Raw genomic sequence first — 14963 nt, forward strand, 5'->3', positions numbered from 1 at the left:
TTCCATTTTACATTACAACATGCAGTGCGAGAATGATACATAATTTTACTTGAATTCTCAAGTTAACGATCTTTGACTCAATCGAGAGCTATTAACTGTACTAACATTGGTAACAGTCAAAATTATTTCCATTGGGAGGAAGAAGAAAGATGTCTCAATACCATACAGATCAAGAAACATCAACTGGAACACAATGGATTCCTGGTTCTTACTAAGTTCTTCAGTTTATTTCTAAAATATATTAGTTTATTTCTACAACATATTTTATTGATGATAAATTTGCATTACTAGAACTTTGAGTGTACAATATATGTGATACTAATGAACGAAAATACAGTTCAGGATCAGTAAACAGAAGCCAGCTGATTTTAAGGGATAATGACTTAGGTATAGAGTTTATCTAGATGAATACCAGCTCATGTAAGTGTTAGATTTAACATCGCTTTTCTTCCCCCCTCTTCATTTTTAAACTGTCTGGGTAGACAAAGCATTGAGTAGCTTTGTGGTAAAAATAAACAAAAAAAATAAAACCAATAAACTAGTACCAGCCCCCCTCCCTAAGAGTTATAACCTCAAATCTTACTTTTGTTGCTACTTAACAGCAAAGTCAACCAATACGACAGTTTTTTCCTATTTAAAACACTTATCTGGCACTAAAACGATGCTCAACTAATCAGTGCAGAAGCAACATTATAAATGGGCGTGTTTAGAAGTTCCATTACATATGTATTTTTGAGTACACAGTGGTGATTTATCTTTAAAATTTTACTATTAAATTAGAAAAAAAAACCCTAGCAGTGACAAATATGCAGTCTTCATCAGCAGTGCAGTTTGCAAAACAGTGAAAAGTCATCTGTAATAACATAAGAAGGTTTTGATGAATAATTTCTCACCTTTTTTTTGTTATTGCCAGTGTATATAATTTGACACCTTGTGGAAGTATTTTCCAACAGTCATAGCTCTTAAGCTGCATTTCCAAATTTAAAATGTTTTCATCAGGTAAGAACAATTTATTCTGCCACATTGTTCCTGCTTTCTAAATCACAGCAGCTATTAATTATTTCTCAGTTATTATTTCAAGGTATTTTTATCTAGGAAAACAGTAAAAAGCTATTGATACAGTAGGATATAAACTTCAATATCATTATCAAGAATTTTGGAAAGTTCAGTACATTATGAAAAATACTTTGTATGCCTCTTGCACATTAAAAAAAATGTGGCTGACATTTCAGTTAACGTTTTCAATCAAATGACATCTCTCATGCATTGTGCTGCGATTTCTCAACCCATGTACTGCAGCAGCTCAGAAGTTGAGTAGAATACAGACCTTCCCTAATCATAACTTCTAAGTACTGAACACTTCAGCAAATGAGTTCAAATACTTATTAACCTTTCAAATAAACAGTGTGAATATAGTCACTTCTTACAATTCATCTATCTTCAGCCTATTAACTTGCCTTTAAATGTATCTATCTTTAACACAATGCCCTGAACAAGACAGCACACTTGCACTGAACTTTAGACAGGGTACAGAAACTTTAGAATACAGATATAATAAAATCATGACCTACATTTAGTGCATTATAATTACATCTTGTGTATATTTTTCTCAGCATATGTTGTCTAACATTAAGAAATGCAATATCAGTTTTGCTTCCCCCTGCTGTGATATGGGAACTGTTGTCAGCCTCGCTCTGTCTGTTTAATGCACCAAGATGGAAAAATCGCATGAATAGAGTTGAGAACTGCCAGCTGCACTTCTGTGAACCATCCTTCACTTTGAGACCACTGAACTGAACTCACTAAGTGCATGTAGGCATCCAAATATGAAAGAACATGTGTTTCACATCATGTTCACTGGATGCTGTTCCCAAAGAACAACACATAGAGGTAGCATGCTTATTCTTATTGGTGTAATTTCAACAGGCCTAGAAACCTCCTCTTCTCTGGTGGTAGGCTACTATCTCTTCCCACCGATGTTAAGTGTTTCTATCTGCTTCAATAGAGCTAGAATTTTCCCAAGAATAAAGGGCTGAGGTGATCATACCTCTTCAATAAATGAATTTAATTAAGCAGCCAAGCACATTGACTTCAGTATCTTTGTCTTCCATATCCAACATACAGTCTGTGCATTGTATGCGCGTGCACGTTTCTTACGAATTCTTCATGGTGAAAACAGATTTAAATGAAGAAATAGGTTTGCTGCATTGCACACAGTATTGAAATAAATTTAAAAATGGATTAGCATAGGATATGATCTCATTATTCCTTGAGTTAACTCTCAAAGTAGCTTGAAGTTTTTGAAAATTTTATATATAACTTCAAAGGTTGATTTATTACAGTATTGGTAAACTTTATTTCTGTGGTTGCTTACTGAAGAGTTCATCTGAATACATACAAAAAAAATCCCTATCACACAGTTCAACAGAGGGACAACATATCGTGCCTTCATTAATGTACAGTGCTACAGCATAAAGCATACCAAACTCAAAGCTATAGGTTAGTCTACTCCCCTTTAAGCATGCATTTGCAAAACATTAATTTACTCTTTAAGAGAGAGACAAAGAAAAAAACCGTAAGAACTGTGCTACTTGGTTTTAGCTCAGGAAAGAGCCACCTCATTTTGTTACATTAAGATTTTGATTTGAAAAGTCTAAAAAACCAAAAGCTACTTAATATTAAAGTTTGTGCATATTCTTAAAACTGCTCCTTACTACAAGTTTCTGCATCAAGTGTGCACTGCAGTTTTGTTTCATTGTCATGGCCTGATTTTCAAAAAACAACCCAAGCCCCACACAGTTAAAGGGTGTAGGAGCTGCTGGCATTCAGCATCTTTGAAAGTCAGGACACAGCTTAAGTGATTGCGCAGAACAGGATGTTTCCCTTGCAATAAGCGCCAAGTGTTCATTTATGCCCAATAAGACCACAGAAGTTTCATCAATTCAGTCAAAACAAAATTTTACAAGTCATAAAGGATTTCAAGGATAACACCAATCGACCAGGCCTGAGTTTCACAGCTAAAAGGGCAATACTGTCCATTCTCATTGGTCAGTTCTGGAAGCCCCTTCCAGGATGATCTGATAAAAGAAAAAAACAAACAAGTACTGTTGTTAGATTATACATTGAAATTAAAAGAACATTTCATTTTAAAACATTTTAGAAGATTATCTCAGTAGGAAACTGAAAACCATGACTAAAGGTCTGTTGTCCCACAGGCATATTATGTTCTTTAATAACTGAGCTCTAACTCAATATGTTTTTTCCTGCAGCTGGGAATTGTGGGGGTGCTTCTCCTTCAAAGTAGACTCTGCTACTAATTGTATCTGAACTTACACTACTGGCATGTTGCTCCTGTGTCTCATTCGGGCAGTTTTGTAGTTGGAAGACTATGAATGATCTTTGAGATAACAGAACGGTATTCTAACTACACTTGAAACTGGATTACAATGCTAAAAAGTGGTAATGGCTGGAATACAGCATGACTACATAAGCCTTATTTTTCCTCCATAGGAATAAAAAAAAAACCTCACAAGCTAACATACTTAAGAAATACTTCTAAGTTAAGCCTGTTGCTACATCAATAATTCTGTACACAAATGAAATAACAATACAGAGTAAAAGTACACCACTCAAGTAGCAAGACAGAAGAAACAAAGAACGTTACCAAACTTCAAGTTATTTAGTAATACTACCAAAGACGACACTGGGACAAGACACTAAGTAAGGCAAAAAGCTGCTTAACAAATCCCTTTTCTTCCTTTTGTGGTCAGACAAACCCTTGTGTCGCGACCAGTCCTATCGAGTTACTCTTATGGTTACAAATAAACGCATATTTGAAGTATCGCAGAATAGATTATGTGGAAGAGATAAAGATCTTTTTGTTTGTTTTCATTTGTCTCAAGCCTTTAAGAATTAAAAATATAACAGACAAAAGAGAAAAATAGTGTGGGTTTGGTGGTTTGGTTTTTACAAGGGAGAACTCCAAATGCAAAGAAACATTTAAGGGCCATAAGCAAGTTCCTCTGCCTTCTTAGAATATCAAGCTTATTAAGATTCTGAAACACTGTCATACTAATTTCCTCATTTATAACAAAAAATCCTAACAGTATTTTGCATCAGCTCATCTGCCACAATTTTAATCTCTCAGTACTAGCCCTTGGACTATTTTTTTTTGCAGATTGTTTTGAAATATTTTAATTTTTTTAAAAAAACAACTCACCAACATTTTTTTCTGAAATTCACTTTTTGTGTGAAATTAGATCCTAATTTTTACATGAGGTTTATTTCACCCAGTCTTCACATGAGTAAATCTCAGTAATTCTGCGCTCTATAAAAAACACTAGATCTCAGCTGTACTCGAAACCTGACTTGAGATCTGTCAATTGGATAGTGGATATCACTAGATTGAGTGAATATTTTCAATCTGTGTTAGTTGGTGTCTTACCTTTCAAGGTGAACATAGTGGTGAGAAAGAACATTCTTAATCATAACTACAGTTTTTGCATATATCTCTGGACCAATCAACTTCGAGAAGTACAATTTGGCACGAAGAAAATATCCAATTGGCCACAGCCATTCCTAAGCAAAGAACGAAGAGACATTATTATGTAGCTGTCAGTTTGAAAACGTGACAGCATTTCTAAAATTGAAGAAACTGGCACTTACAGGTCCTTGGTGATAATTAAAACCTCTGGCTACATTATAGTTGTCATTGTCAAGAGCATTATCGTATACTCCACAGTAAACCATATCACTACAAGAAAAGAAAAGAATATTATGCAAATAAAGCCTTAGCAAAAATGATACATAAAACCAGAAAACAAACGAACCAAAAATTTGTCATAGCATTTACATTTAATGATGGTTAAGTTACAATAGGTTCTGTATTTTACATGACAACGGAATTCCAAATACAGTTTAAACTAGTAAGAAAATGGTTAAAGTCTTAGAATGACTTGAACTCATAATTTTGCCCTTATGCTTTTACTCAAACTGTAGTGCTGTGCACTGTATCATAAATAAGTATGTATCAAGATGCAAATTCAACATCTTTTGATACCAAATTTGACTTGCTTACTGTGTGGCATCTAAAAACACCTGGTGATTGCCTACATAAAAAAAATCAATTGCATGGACAATTAAAACAGCAAAATAACTGCTCTAGAAGAATTTACTGCAGCCTTATTTCACAGGTATATATGAGGACCTTAACAAAAGAAATACCATGCCCACGTGTCAAATAATTCCCACTGTCGTATTTTGTAATTAACACTCATTGTTATCTCTGCTGCACTTACTCTGGGTCTAAGGTTTTCATGCCTAATGGACCAAGCAGTTTTTCCTCTGCTATCTGCAGAGCTTTCCAAGCTCTCTCAGGTGTGAACAACTCAGGCGCCTAATAAAATAATAAAGATTTAATGAGTAAACTCCGTGCATGTACACACATAAGACTGTGAATACAAACATAGAAGACCACAAAAAACCCAAGTTTTGTATTACTGAATCAACTTCTGCAACCTACAAGTCAGAACAAGCGAGAAGACACAAGCTATCCATTGCTTTTTTTAAATTTTTATTTTATTTTAAATACACTTGTCAAGTATTATTACTGAAGCTTTTTTTACAAATCCCGTAAAGAGAAACAACCCATGATTTTTTATTTAATTTGATGGGAAAAGCAGCCTCCCAGACCTACCTAAACTTTAAAGAACATTCTGAATACAGTGAACACTGCAAATTTATCCTAGCTATACACTGGACAGCAGTTTCATTTAGGTAACTCTGGTCAAGGATGTATTTTTCGGAGATACTCCAAGATGGACCAATCTTAAAAGCATGGAAAACAAAAGCTTTCAAGAAGTTATTCTAAGCAATGAATGTTCCTGATATAATGCCATGCAGATGACAAGCTTAGTTAAATAAATGAAAATTTTAAATGCAAATGCTTCCTCCCAAGCCCCATCACTTACCACAACCATTGCTATTGTAAAATTTGGCCTGAGTTGGTAATCACACCACGGACTTGAAGCTCCATAGCTGTCCTTATAAATCCCACGTTTGTGAACAAGATTTGGATGTTTCTCATTTGGATCTGCTGGGTTCTCAGAGACAAAGAACAGCCTTTCAAAGTGTCCTTGAATTTTTCTGTTCCACTCATCATACGTGATAGTCTCCTCCTTTCCTGCAAGATGTTACATACGGGTTTTGTTTTCTGAAAACAGCCACAGTGGTAACACCAGAAGTGTGCTTATGTCTAGTTTTAATGTTTTGCTATTGCAGTTTCACAAAAGGTACTCCTAACACAATAAAGGCCATAGTAGCATCACAAAAAGTTTTTATCTAGACGTGAAAAAAAAAACCTTTGTAACCAGAGCAATATCTCTCTAAAACATAAGGGACATCCAAGTATATTTATGTAGATATCCACAAAAAGTGGTTTTCTGTGTTGAAGAAGTGTCTTGTGTCATTTTACTTAGCATTCTTGTAATGAGCAATGCATATCACCATAATACATTATAATCCTATCCCTTTTATCCGTTTTGAGAAACTGTATTTAGGCTCCAAAATTCCTTTGTAATCCACATTTAAAACACGGAACAAAATATTTGAAATATTGACAAGATAATATCAACTATTAATAAATTTTTGTAGTAATGAAAGATTTTAATCATACAAGATACTCTCCCAAGTTTTTCCCCTTTTACTCCTAAACCTTCTTGAGTAGTTTGATAATCATCCCTGATGTTATATGGCCATGATTTAATCATTTTAGTTACTTTTATACTCCAGTAACACAATAATGAGGTGTGCCTGTTTTTACCATGTCTTTTTACAGTGACTCCATGGAATGGAAACTCATTTTTCCTAGATAAATCCAGCAACCAGCGAACAGCCGACTTGCACAGGCCAACAATTTCCACAGCAGAGCCATCTCTAAAACAATAATGATAAAAAAGCCCAAGAATTACTTTAAGAAGGATATTAAAGTGACTGAGAAAAACAATAATCTGTATCTTATTTAGACACTTTATTTTTCCCTATTGTCCTACTATTCCCCTATTTTTCCTATTACGAGCATCCCAAAGTTCTACAGCATTGCAGTATTTTGTGAATAACAGCTCCATCATCATCATCACTACTGTCATGATTTTCTCAACTTCAGTCATACATCTCTCACTCTTGTTCTCTTGGAAATGAAGAGTCCTTAGACATTCTAATCTCTCCTTGCAATGCAGCTACTCCATCCCTTTGAGTTTTAGCTGCCCTCCTCTGTACTGTCCTCTGTTATGTCCTTGAGACCAGCACTACACATGACAGTCAAGACACACTGCATCTTGCATGTGCAAGGTTTCACAGAGAGGCAGAATGATGCCCTCTGTCTTGTTCTAAAAACCTTTACTGACGACACTCAGTATTATTATTTTTTATTGGAATTTTTTGGCTGCTGCTGTACACCAAGGTATAATTTCAGAAAGCTACCAATGACTCAGATTTCCTTCCTATGTTGTATCTCAGTTCTGACAGTATTAAGTGCACATGGTTTAGACTATTTTTCCCCTAGATGCATATCTTCACTTCATCGACCCGAAGCTTATCTACCACTTTTAAGCACACTCAGTTTTATAGAGTATTTTTGAGATTCATGAAGGGCCAAAAATAAGAACACTAGCGTAAACAGACTGTGTCAATTTACTTTTATTTACATCAGTATGATTCTACCTGATAAAGAAACCAGGGAGGAAAGGGTGGAAAACAGGTGAGGTTTTCTATCAGCTAACAGTCAGGGAATGAGCTTGATTGTTAATTGGCCAGATACTTCTTTTCCTGTACAACAGACTAATTTAAAGTGGTATTATCATAGCCAGCTAATTTGCACAGATTTAAGATAATTTTATACCAATGATTAAGAACATGAAAAAAAGATAAGCCCCAAACAACTTGATCCTCTGATGTTAAAACTGTGTTCAATACAGAGGTTCTCATCTGCACACGTGTTTCGGTAACTTTGGTAATATTTCTGCCATAATAGATTACTTGAGTCAAAAGTGAAGCATTAAAATAAGCATTAAACACACTTCTTGGACTTGCTCCTTTTTCAGGTGACATTCAGATAATAACCATATACATAAATTTTATATTATATCATATTGAGTTTTACTGCCTGCTTGATGTAGAATTTTTCTCCAGCATCACCGATTTAGCCTCTTTAGGGCAGGTACCTCAACCTCTCTTGGCTCCCAAGTAAAAGCCTGACTTGCCAAGCAAGACAGCATTTGCCTTCAGTTCTCACCCACAGATGGCAATTTATTCCAAAGTGATGCTGTACTAAACTCAACCAAGGATGTCTGCAGCAGTTTGCGAGCACACTATAAAGAGCTTATCCTCTACAATTTTTTCTCTCAACTTCAAAAACTTAGATGTTGTAGGTATTTTTGAATTCTAAATATAAAGTATTGAAACAACACAACAATTATCAATAGATATCTCCTATAATAAGTGTAAATAACAAAGTACTGCTACTACTACAAGTATACAATTTTTCCTAATTTACATTTTACTACTTGAATTCGAAAGTTGACTTTTTGCACGGAGCTAAGACCATGCCAGAAGCTGAGGGCTTCATCTGCTAAAAACACACTTTTTTCTTGAAATGAGCACAGAAAAAAAAAAATTAACATTTTAGTAGGCAGAAACATTTAGAATATTTGAAAGACCACCTGTCAGATGTGTTGATGGAAGGCATAGTAGTTCTGCAGAAGAATTTCAGTTAAAAATAAAATTAAGAATTTCCCCCAAAAGCCTGGATTTTGTACCTTGGAGTAGCTGGAATTCCTCTGTTGCGAGCTCTATCGCTCTCTCCCATTTTATCCATCCAAGTGCCACAATTGAAGCGGTTCCCTCCAAAGACAAAGCCGGTTTCATGGTCAACACCTGCAGTTACATTAAAGCCTGAAAGCAAGAATATCACATGTGAAGTCTGTATTTTAAAGAAAACAAAACCCCAACTGTCTCCCACCCAGCCCAAATCACCTACATAAACAAAAAACCCTCCAAACAAGAGATCTGAAGTGGGTTTCTGAAGGCAACTGTACTTTTGTAAGTGAACTTCTATTTAAAGATAACTTGTAGCACAACATATAAACAGTTGCTGATAATAGACAATTAGGCATGTTTTAAACATTAATCATATTGAAAGTAATATAGTTTTAGTTGCATTAAACAATTTTTCAAAAATATACTCAATAACTAGAGGAAAAGAAATATAAAACACAATGGTCATCTTTTGAATTGCACAGCAAGTGCTCTATATGTTACCTTCATCTCTCATATTTTGATCTATCTGTGGACCAGCATTCCTTTCTCGGAAATTTATGCCTTCCATGTGTCGTTGCATTGCTTCCTGTATTACTTCATAAAGTGGCTGATCCTAGATTGATTGCATGTTTGGATGATATGAGAAAGGTAAGATGAAAAACGGCTCTAACATGCAAACGGTAGCAATTCTTATCCTCTAGTTTACGATACTTCAAAAGAAAAGAACCTAATGTTTTCAGTAGCATCTTTATCAATAGCAATACATTGTATACAATTTTTGGTATGAACAATTTTTCAAGACAAAAAGCAAAGGAAAAAATACAGAAGTAAAGCTGATGGAATATTTTTTCCTCCATTACCGACCCCCTGCATTCATCTAATCATGTGATGCAGATGTAGTGAGAAGTGTCTAAAATATGGAATCTTGCACTATGATCAAATTTCACCAAAACCAACAGATAGCAACAGGTTCTGGTAGCTAGAAAATTATACCTGTTCATTCAAAATTTATAGTTGTTTTAAATACTTAAATCAGAAGTGATCTTTACCATAGTGCCTGCGGGTTGAGGAGAAGAGTCATCTCTTGGGTACATTCTAGAAACAGGACACCTGAGAATGTCTAATCCATTTGGAACAATTTTACAGTAGTCCTGGATACACTGAAGCCACCACCATACAGCATCACGACAGTTGTATCTGGCATGTGTCCCCTGGCCAAGCAGATTGGGAATGAGACCATGTCTTAAAGTCCCACCGAATGCTAAAATGATGTTTCTAGAACAAAAGAAAACACAGTTTTGACTAAGTGACTTTCAAGGCCATTGTTGGACCAAGTATTAAGCACAAAGTATACAAGTTTACCTCAATAGCAAGGTAAGTCAAGAGGATAGACAGGGTCTTAGAGACAGATGCCAAAAGTTTGCTTTTGAAAGCTACAAGTTACTTTATTTAGCATGAACTTATTTTACAGTAAAGTCATCAATTCCCTACAAATTCCCCAACATGAATACATTTAAATGAGTTTGTACAAAACACACAACATCTGCTAATACGGAAAAGCTATCTTGCTCTTTCATAGGTAGTGATATAGAGCCTAAATCCAAAACCCACTGAGGTCACAGGGAAGGTTTTTATTGACATTGTTTATGATTACCCTGGTATCCATTCTGATGGGTAGGGTGGAATGGGGACGGAGGGCAGGAGTAGATGGGAATTTCCTATTAAAATACAGAGAGGTGACAGCAACTGAGGTTATGAGAAGTTTCATTTGAGAACCGTTGCGCATACCTTGCAGAAAACATGGATTCCAACTAGCTTTAAAAGGGAATATAAACATACTAGTAGACTGCAGATCTCACTGCATGAGAAAGATAATAGTTGGCCAAATGTACAACAGCATAAGTACACACTAATTTAACCAACTAATTTTTACGTTTTTATCATGTGGCGAGCTCCACTCAAAAGATTAATAGAAATATAATCCAGATCTATTGATTTGATATCTGGCTCATTTGTCAGGTTAAACATTTACAAATATCAGACTGTAACAATCCACAATCAGCTGATTTCTAGCATTAATAAACAAATATTAGCAAAACAAATACTAGCAATTACAAAAAAAAAATCATGAGACATGCAATCATACCTTTCTGATTAAAAGAGTATTCTCTTGCTACTTCAAATTTTTAAATAAATAATTTCGAAATTATTGCTTAGCAACAATGATGCAAGTACATGTGAAACATAACTACTCTGTAGTGTTACAAGGGTTAGAACTACATTATCTATACCGAACATCAGCTTGATATCAGTGCTAAGCAAGCAAAAGAGAATAATTTAGGAAATATTTTTAATTCCACTTAGACAGATTTGTGAATTCTCTCCAGGACCATTAAAGTTTTATACTGCACATCAACTGTTCCCAACAGCTTGCATACCATCTCAGGTTTTGCCTTTTTCCTAACTACCTGCAAAACCAGCAAGAACTAAGAATAAGTCAGTCTTACCTTGCTTCTAGATAGCGCCCAGTAACTAACATTAGACCCCTCAGTGCAATAAAGGTATCCCTTCCCCAAGAGCGAAAAATTCCAGAAGAAAAGTGAGGTAAACCTAAAAAGAAATGTCATTATTCTTCTTGTTTATTGGTATGGCAAAAATCTTTAGGCATACGTGTACTTATAAAATAACCAGAAGCAAAAACGTATTACATTTATAATTTTTTCCTAGATTAAGATATTTAAGGCAAACAATGTTCTAGACCAAGTTCTTGATAACATGAAATAAAACTTCATTTAAGAACAGTTATCTTCCACAATTTCAAGATCACACAACCAAACTTCTCATATCAATAATACAGACACATTTAAATTTTTATTAAATCACTTGGTTAAGTTAAAGTGTCATCCTTTAATTAAAGAAAACAGAAAGAAAACAAACAAGCAGACAGAACTATGACAAGATTTATAATGCTTTGCTGACAAGCGTTTATGCATGAGAGCTGTGCCATCTCAGTACCATAAAGGGGATAAGAATGAAGAGTTACGGATTTCTTCAGCCCAAAATTACTTTCAGCCACTATAAAAGGAATCCTGCTCCTCTTTTCCAGCAGCTTCTAGAACTGTATCTTATGCAGAGATTATAACATGTAACTTCAAGAATAATTCTGACTCATAAAGCATAATAATTAAAACAGTAAGGTCCATCCTTGTCTTTTCTTCCATTTATTAACTTTTCCAAACTAACACACACAAAATTCCATATGGTAAAGTTTCAAAACGGTAGTCTGTTCTACATGCTTGACAGAACAACATTTTAACTTCTACCACTTTTCCAAAGTATTTGCTAATACTCAAATATGGCCTGTATGCCTCTGCAATTTTGTAGTATATGGCAATAGCACTCGAGAATGACACCTGTGTACAAGTTAAAAATCTCACAGACACAACTACCAGTGAATATGCGAAAGGAATATTTAAAACCAAATCCTTTAGTGTAATTCATCTTTATGACCAATTTAAGGAAATCTTGTGCCTTGGTGCTTCTAGGTAACACTAAAGAAAGAAAATGGAATGTTACTAAAAACAAGAAACTAAAAGCAATAAAATTCCATGACAGAAAGACAGACAACAAAAAAGAAGAAGAAAATAAACACCCCAGTGAGACACAAGCCTTAGAAACTGTGGATGTTAAAAAGTTTCTATGGTTTCAGAAAAGGAATGGGCCAACTCAGAACAAAAATAAATCCATTCTAAGCCATTAAACACGTAAGATAATACTTTTGACATAGGAAAGTGCCCAATTCAAAGACTGCCAGATGCTGGCAGAACACTCAGAGGTACAAACACTATTAGCTGACTGCTTTTATGGTCTTTCCTTTTGGAGACAGTTTTGGATCAGGCATTCTTCTGGTCTGCTAACAGTTCTTGCTTTTTCTGAGAACTTGTAAACAATAAATTCACCCTTCGTTACAATTTAGTTCTTAAATTCATGTTTAAAAAAGATAAATATACTTAGCATAATAGGTTTTAGTTTATCTCAAGCAAGTCTTCTGGAAAGAAAGAGAACATACTTGTACATCTCCATGTATGATAAAAGCAGATATAGCTAGAACTGTCTCTAAATAAAGTGTTTATAAACTTCCCTCCCAAGAGCTAATGCTCATAACAAAAGAGTTGTTCCCAAGAAGCACCACTAGACAAAATTCCCATATTCTTAACATGAGCAAATCTTTATCTTAAACACGAGTTAAAACACGGGGAAAAGCATGAAAACTTGATACCTACATTTTATACATGATTGCTGACCTACGGATCCCAAGCACAATGAAGACAATATAGTTACTAAAAACAGTTTAATTATTTTAGAAGACTTTTTTTTTTTTAAATCCACAAACAAAAACCCAACAACAATGAAAACAAACCACAACACATTTTCTGCACTTACCAGCTGCCAAGGAAACACAACACTGTTCCTTCTCATTTGTAATTTCATTCAGCCTATAGGGAACATCATGCAAGGAAGGAGAAAGATCTGGCAGACAAGGATATTTTCCTATCCCACACATCTGGACTGAGCCCAAGGAAAGGTGTTTAACAAACGTTGATCCATTATGCACGAAGCTGTAATTCAACATAATTAAATGAAAATAACTTAGCATTCAGCAAAACCAGTCTATAAAACCTTTTTCTTTTACAGAAGACTATTACAAGTATTATGCAAAATAAATATAACAAACTATGAGTTAATGTTAGTATTTTGCATTAACTAATTTTGTACATAAGCTTTAATTTGTAAATCACTTTTTACCCCCAAATGAGTGCCCAATGTTAGCCTTAAATTTTAATTTATTAATGCTAATGGGTGTGTTTATGTCAAACTCTTCTAGAGAAAAGGGTAAAAAAAGGAAATTGGTTTGGTTTGCTTGATGTCTACATACAGACCTAAGACCTCAAAAATATGATAAAAGATATTTTACTATGAAAAAAAGTTTGTCAAACCTAGTCAGTATTTTTAAAGATTGCCAAATTTTTACATATATTCATATATATAAAATTGTAAATCAATAAATCAGTTAACACATTGTCTAAACCAATGTAACCTGCATTCCTGACTAGTTCATCTCCAAGCATTTTTTTGTAAAATATACTACTTTCCACACGATGTCATAGACATGCCAAATTCTAAGCCCATTTTAACATTTCTATTTTTACTAAACAATGTTGATTTATTTAGAATGTTCATAGCTAGAATAAAGACTTCATTAAATCAATCTTCCTTCCCTTCCCAAGAAACAAAGGAGAAGCAGACACTGAAGACCAGTTATTTCAAGAATTAAGCAAAGTGCTCAGATAATGTTCAGCTGTGTTAGAAAAGTTGAACTGAAGTACTGAACGAAGCACCAGCATCAAGTACAACCTGGTATTTCCTTTTTTCCCCCCCGAACTTTAAGGAATTATTGCAGTTGTACTAAAATTATAGCTAAAACGTTTCCAAAACCTGGCAAAGAAATGCTAGCTTAAGGTTTCCTCCTTCTACTGCACAATGCCAACAGTAGTTACAAATTCAAACCTTGGACAGGTATCTGAACTATCAACCTTCCAAATCACCACTGTTAGAAAATGGATTTGATATTCACTACCAATTTCACTCTGGAATGAGCGTGAAAAAATTCAAATTACATTCTCCAGCAGATAAAAGATGCAAATATATATAGAGAAACCTCTATAGCTCTGACATGCTAAGCATACCTAGACATCTGATGCCATCCCACATCAAGAAGTGTTGTGTATGCACCCACTAATATGGCATCAAAGTAACATGGGATGAGGTAACGTGGAATTCTCTTTAGGTAGACAAACATGGCCTTCAACCATTTACCAACCTATTAAAATACAATATAATTAGAACTTGGTAGCACTAGGGTTCAAAAACCAGTGCTTTCAGCACACATCTAGTTAAAAGTACTTGTCACAGTTTTCATACATTTATTACACTCAAGTTATGCTTCACCACCACAAAGATGAGGTCATCGTCAGTTATTAATAACACCACTAGCACGCAACCGTTCACATCTAAGAAGCTGTTCACGTAAGATATTTATGGTAGAATCTCTGTACCCTCCTGCTTCAAAATTTCAGCTGAGAAAGATG

The 14963-nt window shown here is 34.7% G+C and overlaps 1 protein-coding gene across 8 annotated transcripts in view; it reads right to left on the reverse strand.

Moving 5' to 3' along the window:
* Window positions 1-1281: 1281 nt before the first annotated feature.
* AGL (amylo-alpha-1,6-glucosidase and 4-alpha-glucanotransferase) overlaps window positions 1282-14963 on the reverse strand; it is a 35554-nt gene continuing 21872 nt past the window's right edge. For all 8 annotated transcript variants that reach the window (XM_086617682.1, XM_086617681.1, XM_086617680.1 and 5 more), the window contains 12 exons: window positions 14562-14695; window positions 13258-13433; window positions 11322-11424; window positions 9864-10089; window positions 9316-9427; window positions 8814-8949; window positions 6821-6933; window positions 5970-6181; window positions 5298-5395; window positions 4666-4753; window positions 4445-4578; window positions 1282-3077 (listed from right to left, as the gene is read on the reverse strand). In XM_086617682.1, coding sequence (XP_086473808.1) covers window positions 2960-3077; window positions 4445-4578; window positions 4666-4753; window positions 5298-5395; window positions 5970-6181; window positions 6821-6933; window positions 8814-8949; window positions 9316-9427; window positions 9864-10089; window positions 11322-11424; window positions 13258-13433; window positions 14562-14695 — 1650 coding nt within the window. In that variant the 3' untranslated portion in view covers window positions 1282-2959. The remainder of the gene's footprint in view (window positions 3078-4444; window positions 4579-4665; window positions 4754-5297; window positions 5396-5969; window positions 6182-6820; window positions 6934-8813; window positions 8950-9315; window positions 9428-9863; window positions 10090-11321; window positions 11425-13257; window positions 13434-14561; window positions 14696-14963) is intronic.

The sequence above is a fragment of the Tauraco erythrolophus genome, chromosome 10, assembly GCF_009769465.1.
Source record: "Tauraco erythrolophus isolate bTauEry1 chromosome 10, bTauEry1.pri, whole genome shotgun sequence".
Classification (NCBI taxonomy): domain Eukaryota; kingdom Metazoa; phylum Chordata; class Aves; order Musophagiformes; family Musophagidae; genus Tauraco; species Tauraco erythrolophus.